Source organism: Rhododendron vialii, chromosome 13a (genome assembly GCF_030253575.1).
Source record: "Rhododendron vialii isolate Sample 1 chromosome 13a, ASM3025357v1".
NCBI lineage: Eukaryota > Viridiplantae > Streptophyta > Magnoliopsida > Ericales > Ericaceae > Rhododendron > Rhododendron vialii.
In genome coordinates this window covers 12151950-12165233 of record NC_080569.1, presented here as the reverse complement: position 1 = coordinate 12165233, position 13284 = coordinate 12151950, and the positions used below count along the sequence as shown (strand labels likewise).

Sequence of the window (13284 nt, the reverse complement as noted above, 5' to 3'; positions counted from 1 at the left end):
GTAGACTTTTTTTGTTTTGGGCATTATCATTTTTCCAACTTTATTTTATGGTCTTGCAATTTTGAAAATTGATATTCACATTCTCTTTTTATTATTCACATTATTTTTTTTGTTTTTTAATATTGAAAATGTTTGTGTTTTTTTACTAAAATATATATGAATAAAAAATAAGAAGTGTGAATACCAACTTTCCTTTTAAAAACTAGAAAGAGTCCATCAAGAGTTTCTGCAAATTTTCCCACCCATCGGTGAACTCCATTCTCTAGAGAGAGAGAGAGAGAGAGAGAGAGAGATGGATTACAGGCTAGCAGCACCAAAGCTGCTATGCGCACAGCTAAAGCACGCCCGCCAAACACCCTCGCAGTCCTCCATGTCTCTCGGCGGCATCCTCTTCCAACGTGCCTGGTTACAGGTCTCCCCCTTTACACCCTCGCATTCCCCATTCTACCCCTCCCGATATGCTAACTTTGACCGTCTTCGACTCCTAACCCTACTCCAATTGCAGGGCATTCTGGTCTCAACAGCCTCCGACGGCGGTTTCATCCTCGACGACGGCACCGGCCTTGTCGAACTCTCTCTCTCCGGTGATTCCTTCAATCGCCAGTGGAAGACAGGTCTTTGCTTTTTCCCCTCTCCATTTAGCCCCCGTTTTGCATCTCTCTCTCTCTCTCTCTCTCTCTCTCTCTAATTGTAATATACGTGCAGGGATGTATGTGATGGTTGTTGGAGGGTTTTTCGTCCGTACGGGTGATATTTCCATGATTCAGGTAAAACCCTTATTCTATTTCTCTTGTTCCTCTTTTATATATGCACAGTTGTTTTACATTGTGTTGCTTTGGAATTAATGGTAAGTATGTGAGATATTGGTGTCCTTGTGATCGATTATGAGGGGTTTAGCTATGCATTATGTGTCAAGTTGGAGTTTGAAATATCAAATTGGTTCAGGGCTCTTTGTGGGTAGATGTGCATTTCAACAATTTGGATCTTAAAATTGGTTGAAACTTCAAAATAAAGGTTGAAGTTTTTGAATATCGTTTCTAAAATTCACGGAAAATAGGTTGTATCACTTGATTTTCGACAGCCATACGGACTATTGAGTTTCAATCTTACAGTTTTTTTTGTTAGTGTTGGATCTCGTTGTTCATCTGTTCAGAGATTTCCTTTCGTAATAGTATTGAATCTTGATATTGACCATAAAGGAGCTGAATCCCTGGATTTGGGTTTTGGTGTTTGTTGAATCATTTACTACTAATTCACGAGGAAATGGCCAGACAAACACTTCATTTAATATACTCTACTCCTGTTTGTTGGATTAACATCTGAATTGGATGGTAGGATCAAATAAGGATTATCTCCCTTGGTGTTCGGCCGATACATTGAAATGCTAAGATGCCCGCATCCAAATGTGAGCATCCACACCCATGAACGCGCCATTGGCATTCTTATTTGTTGGGCATGAATAGTTGTTTTGCCAAAGAATGGCAAAGGTGCTGCACCCATGTTTTGCTCTCTCTCTCTCTCTCTCTCTCTCTCTCTCTCTCTCTCTCTCTCTCTCTCTCTCTCTCCCCACAAAAAAGAGAGGAAATTTTGCCATATATGACGAAGGAATTGGCTTTTGCCTAATTTGAGAGAATTTTTTGCTTGTGGGTGTAGCACCCAATTTGCTATTTCTTTTGCCAAATGGCAAAGAATGCTGGCAAAAATGGCTAGTGTTGTGGATGCTCTATAAGTAGGTATTTTAACTCAAGTTGTTGTCTTGTGGAGCATGTTGACATTAAGTTTGTGGTTTGAGAATGGCGGTATTTAGAATTACTATAGAAAGGAAGCTTACCAATGCTCTGCTTCAACAGTAGCAGTGATAAAGGAGAATCATTTCAGATTGGATGATACCATCTATATGAATAACCAATACAACTAGCCATGGTCTATGTGAAGTTTAACATCAATGCTGGTACATTTTCTTGTAAAGTAGGGTGAAGTGCATACTATGGACTAAATATGTCAAGGGCATTTCAAGTACTTCATGTACTGTTGCATAAATTTGGCTTAGTGTTCGTTTTGGGATTTTGATTTTGGATTTGGATTTTGGGTAATGAGTGGAGAGAAATAGATAGAGAAATGAGAGAAAATTTATTGGAGACCGTGCACAGAGAAAAAAGTTTGAGTCTAGACACCGTTTTAACCTTTTTAACCCTGTAATAACAATCATAGCAATGAAACGGCAATAGGAAGAATGACAATATACATTGAGACATCAACTTATTTTCCTGGGCTATGGGGTTACTGCAATGGTAAGAACTTGGATTCTCAGGTGTCAAAATAAAGGTTTAGGTATCGGGGGCAGTTAAATTATGCGAATAATGTTAAAATAATGTCTGCAACCTCGCTTTCCTTCTAAAACTATTAGTGGGAACAACACCAGCTAATGATCTAAAACTGTCATATATACCTGTGTTGGTTTTCTACATCCGCCTTGCGTTCTAGACATTTCATGAGTCAAAGGACCTATAACGTTGGAAAAAATAATCTCATGCAACTGCATTTCACCGCCACATTCTTTTTACTAATGCAGCTGTACATCGTTGTGAACTTATCTTGAAAGTCAGAAGCAACTGTTTCCACCTTCATTCTGCAGATTTAATACGCATACACAAAATTATCGCATTGTTGTATTCTTGATGTAGAATTTTTTCGTATTGTTATCCCACAGTTTACCGAGGCTAATGTTATGCCTTTCCCTTGCATATCAGGTTCACAAAATGGTTGACCTTTCTCCATTTCCTGATCGAGAGGCAATGTGGTATTTAGAAGTTATGGAGGCGTACAAACTTTTCTACCAACCAGAACTATGAGAGGGAGAGCTCACCTTTGTCTCTTCTTTTCTCACAAGGTAAAATTTCCCTGAAATCAACAGGAAACTACAATATTCTTACGTTCACATGTTATATTCGGGTAAAACGAACATTCTGTGCCTGTGCCAGATGAGAGGATCTTCTGCAAGAAGTCTAATTTACGTGAACTCCTGCATGTTACCTGGGTCAGCGATGCAGCCAGGCAAATCAGTCTCAAGATGGTTGCGACAAAATGTTCATGGCATTGCTATTAGGCATGGCTTTCAAGAATCCAAATGCCTGGCTTATGGGCTAGTGAAGGAGGGCTGCACCCAAACTGAGTGTCATGTTATGCTGTTCACCCCATCTTCCGTGCTAATTACTCTTATGGTTTGGCACATGACCCTCATCTGATTCAAAGCGGAACATAAAGCTCATATGTTAATTGAACTAAACTAAAGTGCCAAGTCTAACTGCAGTCACTTGAGACTGAAGGGTGTTATTGAGCCCCAAATTTAGTTGTACTGTCTAATTTCCAACTACTTTTTCGTTTTTAATCCCTTTGCATCATCCTTGAGGGCTGCTCCATCTCTTGAGAGAGAGATGCTGAAACATCAAATCGACTACTTGCAGTCTATATCTTACATTTTGCCTCACATAAGAGCAGCATTTCACATCAGAGAGAGAGAGAGAGAGAGAGAGAGAGAGACAAGAAACATCAAAAGTCTTGCAACTAAAGCAGTAGCAACTAAACTACAGGCAAGGAAATCACCTCACAAATTGTAGCAAAGACATCATATTATCTCACATTCGACTTGATATCTACAGTCTACCACACCAGGAAAGAGGCATGACGAGTTACATAAACAAAGACTCAACGACAACAGCTTCTTGTAAGAATGGCTGCATTCAACCTGATTGTATGCTGATTAAAAAAAAAAAAAAACTGATTGTACAAGTTCTGCCTCTGATTGTGCCTTTGATTGTTTGAGTCAATTCTTTTCACCAAAGAATGCATCTGAGGAGGCTAAACCCAACACACCAAACCCCATCTGACTCCTACTGTCCCAGAAGTCCGTCCTTTGCATTCAGATCGTATTCTTAATGATTGAATGCTCATACCTGTAACCGATACTGTTGCTTCAACTCTTCTGGGTCTATGCCTTTTGAAAGTGAAAAAAAAGGAAGACAAGGGTGGTCTCTCACAATACAGCCCTGGAAATGGTTTCTTCAGTAGCTTGAACAAACTACATGGCAAGAGATCCACGAAAATAGTATATAATGATGCTAGTGAGATGGCAGGGAGATATTCAGAGGATGACAAGTCCTTGATTCATGATCCTGCATTAGATCTTCAAAAGCCAAATATCAGAATTTATTAACTACTTATGATTGAGACATGCATTACACCATCATTCTGGTACATTTGTCATATGTACGTAGGAGCAAAAGCAAACCAGCAAACAAAAATGAAAAAAAAATTGCACCACTTCCTATTTTTTATATGGAGGCTTGAGGTATCCAAAGCTTTAGAACAGGAAGGGCCTCCATAGCTTTTCTGACAAGCTGTGAGTTTGCCATCATGTTTAATATATTTTTTCCCCATATCTTTCGTTACACAGATCTCAATCAATCAGGATGTTTAATGGGCTACCAAGGCACCACTAGGCTTTGTCTACGCAGTATGCACCTATAACCACTAAGCTTTGTCCACAAACCTATAAGCGTGGCATTGGGTTCAACTATGCTTATGCGAGTCTAGTAGTCAAAAGCATGTGGCAAGGAGGTAATGTTGCACTAGTGAGCTGTTGGTGATAGCACAAAGCCATTCTACATGTCAAGAACCTCGTGCTTGGTTGGGATGTGGCTCTGTGGTATTAGGTGCATTGAGGGCCATAGATCCTGATGTTGCCTCACGCGTACAACATGTGTGTATGATATCGTAGACGCACGACTGCTTAGGGTGCTTGACCATGGTAGCACTGTGAGCAAGCAAGTGGTGCTTGATAATTGTGCAGGGCAAGACTGTCACCTTGGCTTGATTCTTGGCTTTGGAACGGCCCATACTAGCATATGATAAGACATGTTGTGGAGTAGCAAAACTATAAAACAAGTCATCGGTGCGAGGACCAACACAGGTGGCATAGTGAGCGATTGACAGTATAGCGAAACTACAGAACAAGTCATCGATGCGAGGAAACACAGGTGGCATAGTTGTGAGCGAGTGACAGTAATAGCATGAACAGAGAAAGTAGCTTACTTAGTGTTTTTGTGACAGTGTTCCAACAATCTTGCAATGGTCTCATCAATAACACGATTATTCCCCATTGAATTGCTCTCAATAGATTCCTTTGAGCCAGTCCATTGGCCTAAAATACTGATAATCGTTCTCAGCTATGGCAGAGGTAAAGGAAAACCAAGTAAATGAAAGTCGCATGCCAGAAAAAACCACCCCCAAATTGCATTCCTACGACAAATTCTACACTATTGTTACTTGGAAAAGTTCAACAGGCTTGTGTAAAAGGATACAGCTGTATTTCTAGCACTTAATTTTGCAGCATCCTTGCAGCTGTCTAATGGGTCAAGGAGCTCGTCTTCAATCACCTCTGCTTTGCTTAAGAAAACTGAAACATATTGGTGGAGTGATGATGAACTCATCAGAGTTACTTGAACTTGAACCAGTAGTCTTGCAATGACGCTCCAAATTGCACTTCTTGCTTCTATATCATCCGAAGCAAAAGGAAAGATATCAAATAGACCCTGTAAAAAAGACAAGTCTGGAAGGATCTGACTGTCACTGCTTATTCTCATGCAACTTGATGATATCCCGAAATACATCACATGAGACTACTTTACCCTGGGATATCTCTAACGCTGGATCACCTACATCAGTCAGTATATTTGCAATCAAAATAGCAGCAGTCACACAAGAGTTGGCAACCTGGAGAGAAAGATCACATCATCAAGAACTTCCATAGGTTCACACTACTCTTTCTTAGAAACATAACGAGAAAGAGAATAACCTGCAAAACTAGTAAGGGAAAAAACTTCACAAACAAACTCAATAAATATGAACTTGAACTAGCCTCATAGCTCTGGTTTGTGACCAAAACATCTATCGCACTCTTCTTTTCGCGCTGCTTCAGACTGCATTACTTGAATATTCAAACTATTTTTTTTCTACTTTATTCTTTCTTGATAATAACGCCTAACGGAGTAAGTAAGGTGGTGAGCCCTTCTACATAGGCTTAAAGTAAAAAATAAATCCCTACAGACTTTGTTTGGTTTGCGTTTTGAGGGAGGTTTGGGGTAATGAGTGGAAAGAGATAGATGGAGAAATGAGAGTAATGATTTTGGAGAAAACTTATTGGGGACTATGCACAGAGAGAAAGGGTTGGGTCTAGAGACCCAAAGCGAACACAGTCTATAGGATTATTATTCGTCCAGATCATATGCAAGGGAATATCAGGACAAGGATTTCCACTCCCAATCCTTATGGCTGTAATTACCCTAAGAATTTGTTCTTCCATTGATAAACTTTGTTCTTCGAGTAGAGAATCGATACATATATTTGTTGCAAAGTTTTGACCCTTCTAGCACTCTGTCACATCCGAGCAGTTTTTGTTTGTTTTTTATCTAACGGTTCAAATAAAAACTGCTCAAATCAAGCCCTTCCTGGTCATTTTTTTTGCCAATTTCTCGCGGGTACCCTTAAAATCACGTTCTGATCACATTGAGCGGCTCGGATCATCGATATCAGATCGGGAAATGCGAGAAATGGGAGGTCCGCATATAAGGTCCTTACTTGAAGATATATATATATATATATATATATATATATATATATATATATATATATATATATATATCTACCTAATGTATAACCAAATTGATGAATTATGGTAACAGTTCTTAAAAGGCCGCTTCCTCTCCCATGCAAAGTGGACCCATATGCCAGGGCTGCATCCTCTTTAGAATGGTACACCTCTCAAGCTACACAAGCAGGTGACCAATAGAACAAGAAAATACCACAAACACCTGCAAGATAATGAGCATATGAGCCAATGACTCTCCCACTGCTTCCATGTGCAACAGTGCTTCATAATAACCTCCTTTTTTTCCCCAACCTATTTATCCATACCAAGCACAACCCACGAGCCAAGTCAAACCAAGAAAAGCAACCGTAAAAGGGACCCCGACTTTCAAATCCCTTCCTAAGGAAATAAAGTGCCACTCAGACCCAGCACTATCCCAGGATAGGAACAAAAGTCTAAAGTTTCCAGACATGGTACTCTATCCCATACTAACTAGTGAGGGAAAAGAAAATGAAGGCTGGCTTCAACACCAGAACTCAAAATCAAATGAAAACATAAATAATATGGCTAGAAAAGAATTTTACGAGAAACTATTTGCTTTCATAGATGTTTTCTTGGAGGAGAGCAAGCACACCATGACTGCTCATAAAAAACCTGGCCATTTAGTATTTTTAGCTGCAAACAAATAGTAAGTGATTCAATACTGACTTTATGATTCATTGAACTTTTAGCAAATTAGGAACCAGGAACACTGATTAAAAGCAGCACCAACATAGATTCACTTATAACAGATAAATTCACAAGAACCAATTCGTGCACGTACACGTACATAGCATATGCAAATACATAAACCTGTACTACTATTTTGGTACGTACATTTTCCAAAAACAGCAATTTACCTCAATTTTGTCAGGAAATTTAACCAGATCAATGAGTAGTTGAAAAAGTTCCGCGTTAGAACTGACTTCTTGAGAATAATCATCAATGACAGAAAGAGCTTCAATTGTCTGAAGAATTAAATCAAGAATGGAGTACCTGAAATTATAAAGATGAGAAACCAATATGTTTAGTAACTAAGAAAGTTAACAGTAACCACAACTACTCATATGAGTTGTCCCACCTAGAGATTGCACCAAACAATTACGCAACAAAATGAGCTCCCACTTAGGTATTGGCAAGCTAGTATCCTCAAAAACGAATGTGCCCTTTGCTCCAAATGCAGGATGTATATAACTGCATCTGCTGAGTTCCTCAAAATGCAGGACATAGAAGGGGAGCTATCCTCCAAGCCCCCCTAAGTTTTCGAATTTGAAAACCACTTGCAAATGAATCATAAAACAAACGGACTGATGCTGACATGCCCCAATAACCACCAAATATTGAGAGCAACAAGTTCTACAGCTCCTCGCATATCACTCCGCAAAAGGAGATGACGCACTAACTTCACCACCTAACCTTCCGGGACATATAACACCTATTCAATAACATAATACATCATCTAACCTAGTTATCATCAGTTTTAATTAGAATTTAAAAAAAAAAAAAAAGTCTTAATGAAGAAAGATACCTTAGATGGAGAACCTACTTATAACTTTGCAGCACCAAACTAAGCCTAAACAAAAGGCAACTACACTTTTATTTGTTAGCATTTCATAACTACATGGTACTTACATGGTAGACCGGTAGAATGCATCATGCATATTAGATAGAGCACAAGCATGTAAACATGTTGGCCTACACGACGTTTGAGAAACGTTTGAGAAAAACAAAAAAAAAAACCTTCCCTCTTTGTGTTCTAATCTGATAAAAATAAAATAATATCGACATACAAATATAATCCCCCCCGCCCCGGAAAAAATTTAACAAAAACACAGCTTCATAGAAATGCCACCAGGAAATAAGGGAAGTGATTGTACAAGGTGCATAATGCTTACTTGTGGTGATATTTCAGCATATGGCACATTACAGGTAAACAACATCGTACCTTTCAGGCACTCTTTCTCCTGCTAATTTGCTCATCTCACTCGTCAAGAGATTAACTACAAGAACTGGAAGACCCAACTGCATCAACCTTGGAAGAAGAGAAGCAACTACTTCCTGCTCACTTTGTAAGATGGCTAACAGTAGCCCCACACTCTGGCCCGAAAAGCAAGTTTATGTTAGAGCATTGAACACAATGATGGTAATAAATTTAAATCCAGACACTACTCCAAGAAAGAAATATAAAAAAATAAGGACACGTCACTGAAACAATCCTGACAAGTTAATTTGGTTGGAACAACATATTGTAATCCTGAACAATGGCACTTGATTTTGAGAAATGTTCTCAAAGGATTTGAAGACATGATAACAACTATTTAGCTCAGATTTCAAACAGGCTAAAGCACAGCTATCTACCTCAGATTTCAAACAGGAGAGAGAGAGAGAGAGAGAGAGAGAGAGAGAGAGAGGGATTCTTTGAGGTTTTTAGGCTCTTTGTGTTACGTCCAAATGGAGAGATGGGTGGCCACAAAGCAAAACTCCAATCTACAAACCAGCTGATTTTTTTAAATTGAAGACATTACACAGGAGAGAGAGAGAGAGAGAGAGAGAGAGAGAGAGAGAGAGAGAGAGAGAGAGGATGCTTTGAGGTTTTCAGGCTCTTTGTGTTACATCCGAATGGAGAGATGGGTGGCCACAAAGCAAAACTCCAATCTACAAACCAGCTGATTTTTTTAAAATGAGTTATAAAGAATGATGAAAAGACAACGCGGTTACCCATTAGCCTCACAAAAGGAGAGAGACAACATTCTTTATGCAAAGAAATACATGGATTCAGCCGTATTTGCTACCTTTTCTATAAGCTGTGGATTTAAGGTGTTTTCTGCAACCCATAAAACACGGGATAGAATATTTTCAGGTCCCAATGCCTCAGCCCAAGCATTGTATCCACAACCTTGAAGACCCAAAGTTAATACCCTGTGCCAATAGACGCAGTAAGAAAAGCTTGTTTCACAGAAAAAGAGATCACATAGGTGAATCATGTTATCCGTTGACCCTACATCATGCCACTGAATAGTCAAGAATCAATCAGAAAGAAAATATCGGAATGGACAGATAAGCATGTCTGCAGTAAACAAGTACAAGTTCCTACTCCACAGTCACTATCACCGGATGACTGCAGTGATGTTCTCTCCGCATTCCGATATTGTGGCCGTTAAAAAATAATATCGAGGCTAATGGAAAATGAGCATTATAGTAACAAATAATTATGATAAGGCCAAGCAGGGAAACTCCCTCAAAGAACAAATCCCCCAAAGCACCTTAAGAAATAATAGCACCACCAACACTAAAAAAAAAGTTGAATGGTGACTGTAACTGCGGAGACATATGATGACAAAAAGAAGACAGGTTGAACTTCAAACTAGGGAACTTTTCTAGCACTACAATAGATGAGGGCACAATATGTTCGCAAAACATGCATGAGTAAACACAATGAGTGAGTAGTAATTGCTCATGGACCTTTCAATATCAGAAAACGAAGGAGCAAGTAGTTCATTGCTGAATATTACCGGTAAGCTTCACACAGGCAAGAGGCGTCATCTAAAAACAGCTGATCAACAATTACTTCAATCAGTCCATTGGTAGATGCTATGTGCTTGCGAGACACTTCATGGCAAGCAAGATTTCCTATTATTCCTAACGTAATTTCCTGAAAGACAATAAAGATAAATCCTATAACAGCTAGTTCAGCACATTAGTTCTTCGTAGACAATCTAAAGCAGCTTCACAAGTTAGACCATAACAGTAGTAGTAAAAGGTGGCTTACTGTAACACGAACAGATTGAGGAACCATTAGATTTGCCAAGAGCACATCAAGAGCAAGGTTTTGCACCTGTGCAGGAATTAAAACCTCAGGCTCAATTAACACACCATACTAGAGTTTAAAGTTCCAACTGCAGGAGCAATAGCAGATGTTAAAAGAACATAGTCAACAAGAAAAACAAGATATGGAATTGTTATGGAGGGTGTGCTGATGTATACAACCATAATCATCTATATTGTTACAAAACAGGCTCATGTGATCTTTTTGCAATTTTCTAGTTGGTAAGCGGCAAGAACGAGGATAAAGCTGGCAAATTATTCTACCAATTAAATTGCATGATTCTAATGAGCCTTTGATTTTGATATCTTATAGGAACTACTTCCATAGACAAATGAAATGGAAGTCTGCTTATATGAACATTCAACTCAACAAACTGATACCAGAAACTTTCCTTAAGTGTGCATAACGATGCAGCAATAGGATCAAAGTGAAAATGAGCAACATAAAGCAAATGCAGCCAAAAAAGAAAAGAAAAGACATACCATGAATTCAGCATGTGTTTTACTAGCTGCAAGATCCCACAAAATGCATCCACAGTCTTCCCAAGTATCTTTCCCTGCTGTTTCACCTTGTTTTTCAAGGGATCCATCGTCTCCCTCATCCTGACCAGTAAATTCAACGGTATCCATCGCCTCAATTTCAATGTTATGGTAATTCAGAAGTCCATTCTGGGATACCAAGACTGCACTTTCTTCCCTTCCCTCAGCTTCTGATCCTTGAGTAGAGGGATCACAAGCATTGACTCCATGAGATTTATTACAATTCCTGACGTCTGGGGGAAGAAGTTGCCGTATTAACGATATGATATAACCAGGATCAACTGTCGTAGAGATGTCAAATAACTGCAAGACAAAATGTAACTCTCACTATGCCTTCCGAAATAAATGTCTGTGCAACTACAGCAGAACAGCTAAAGCATTGGGCAAGAAATGTTATGCACAAAGCCAAAGGTAATGTTTCGGTTATATGTTCAAATAACTATGTGATTACCATCGTCACATTATGACTTCAATAATCACACTGTAACAAGGAAAAAGAACAAACTTTATAAACATGCTTTTAGTCTGTACTTCACAGTGCAGACTCTGACGATCCCAGGTTTTTTACATCAGCTACAACAAGCACATATGTGGTAAGGTCCAGAATTAGTTTCATAGTCTAAGGGGGGTGTTTGGGAAGTCCCAGTATTACTTTTATTGGTCATAAACATGGTCTTGGAAAGGTCCTACCATACCTAAAAAGCAGTTCTAGTTTGTCCAACTTTATGGCTAAAACCAGGCCTTGAGTAGTTGTTTGTATAAGCAGAAATCTTCATTGATGCCTAGTTTTTCATCAAATATTAAAACAACAAACAAGCAAAATAATGTTGAAATTAAACGTCCAATGACCTTCCATTTCCTGATCTTATCTGCGAAAAATCAGTTGGTCAATGTTAATTGCCAAATTTTGTTCACAGATTCCCAAAACCCTCCTCCTCTTTGTTCTGTTTATTCTTTCTTACAGAAACCCATATACAACTGATCTCTGTATCTCAGCTTCAAACTACTTAAAGAGCAAAACGTTTTCTTTTTTTTATCTGGCTTACAGAACCAAACAAGTTCAAGTTATTTCGGAATGGACATGCAAGAACCAAACTGGTCCCCATTTTACACTACCAGACAAACCCTACCCAAACCCAGGGGCGGCTCCACCTTATACTGAGAGCGTTGAAGACCCCTGAGTTCAAAAAATGCACTAAAAATTTATAAATTTTTACATATAATTTGATTTTTCTTCAATATTATCGGCATCAAATTATTCTTATGTAGCCAAAGTAAACAAGAAAATCACATAAACTTGTGAATAAGTAGATAATATAGCTCAACAAACAAATAAACTAGGCCCTATATATTTTCAACCAAATTAAATATGTTAGTTTCATGCAGAGCTTTGTATCCAAAATTTCTCTTTATGTTTTGTCACCGCTGAACTAAGTTCCTGGAGCCACCCCTTTCAGGCCAAACCCATTAGTCTAAGTACATAAAAGTTGTCTATAAGACATGACCCTGAAACCAAATACAAAGCAAGTGGACTCTAATCTTCAAGAAAACAAGAGCCCTAGTCAATGATTTCCAAACCATATACTCTGGATGCCCTACAGTTTCAAGGAAAATCAGATACACGTAAAATACAGGAACATGTGTTCTCATATACATACAGACTCAATGTTACCTCATCAGAAGGGGCGGTGGGATGATGAGATGGTTCCGGGTTTCTTTCTTGTTGTGGCTCTTCTTCTTCTTCTTCTTCTTCAAGGGTTGCCTCGGATGGTATCGACATGAGATGTGTTTATATGAGACGATATTGGAGGGTTTGTAGGTTTAACCGATTTCTCAGAGTATTTATCCCAGTAGGTTTACAGTCTGATTGGGTGCAGAGGAAACCCGCCGTGGCCGCGTTCTTGGTCTGGAAGCCCGGTCGGTTTAGTATCCACGGGGGCTGTAAATCAACGAGGAGCAAAAGTTGGTCCGAGTTCGAGATTCATTTTAGTAATGTACCAAACTCTATCTTCAATTTTAGGCTAATTTTATACGGAAATGATATTGGTACCGTCGGTACCGAAAGCGTAGGGACGGCCGCGCCGGGCCGTCTCCGGCCACCGGACGGTCGATCCGAGCTATCCAAATATTTTATAAAAAAAAAACGAGGGGACCCCTCGCAGAAATCAACGGCATCCAAGGTGTGTAAGGTGCTTGATCCGAGCACCATTTTTTCGTGTATATATGTATACCTT

At 39.1% G+C, this 13284-nt stretch overlaps 2 protein-coding genes across 3 annotated transcripts; one reads left to right on the top strand and one right to left on the bottom strand.

Annotated features, from left to right (window-relative positions):
• Nucleotides 1–217: 217 nt before the first annotated feature.
• Nucleotides 218–3400, top strand: LOC131313520 (uncharacterized). Its single transcript, XM_058341865.1, has 5 exons — nucleotides 218–412; nucleotides 506–614; nucleotides 706–767; nucleotides 2751–2890; nucleotides 2982–3400. The coding sequence occupies exons 1-4, from the start codon at nucleotides 293–295 to the stop codon at nucleotides 2850–2852; spliced, it is 393 nt and encodes a 130-aa protein (XP_058197848.1). The 5' UTR covers nucleotides 218–292; the 3' UTR covers nucleotides 2853–2890; nucleotides 2982–3400.
• Nucleotides 3401–3538: 138 nt separating this feature from the next.
• Nucleotides 3539–13059, bottom strand: LOC131313519 (uncharacterized). 2 transcript variants are annotated; one of them, XM_058341864.1, is made up of 11 exons: nucleotides 12723–13059; nucleotides 10994–11353; nucleotides 10455–10520; nucleotides 10198–10337; nucleotides 9478–9604; nucleotides 8631–8782; nucleotides 7546–7681; nucleotides 5688–5772; nucleotides 5361–5608; nucleotides 5092–5225; nucleotides 3539–4183 (listed from the first exon to the last, which is right to left on the bottom strand). In XM_058341864.1, the coding sequence occupies exons 1-11, from the start codon at nucleotides 12828–12830 to the stop codon at nucleotides 4165–4167; spliced, it is 1575 nt and encodes a 524-aa protein (XP_058197847.1). In that variant the 5' UTR covers nucleotides 12831–13059; the 3' UTR covers nucleotides 3539–4164. The 2 variants fall into 2 exon arrangements, with proteins under 2 accessions (XP_058197847.1, XP_058197845.1); XM_058341862.1 differs by having other exon boundaries at nucleotides 3539–4172; nucleotides 12723–13053.
• Between the last annotated feature and the right edge of the window lie 225 nt (nucleotides 13060–13284).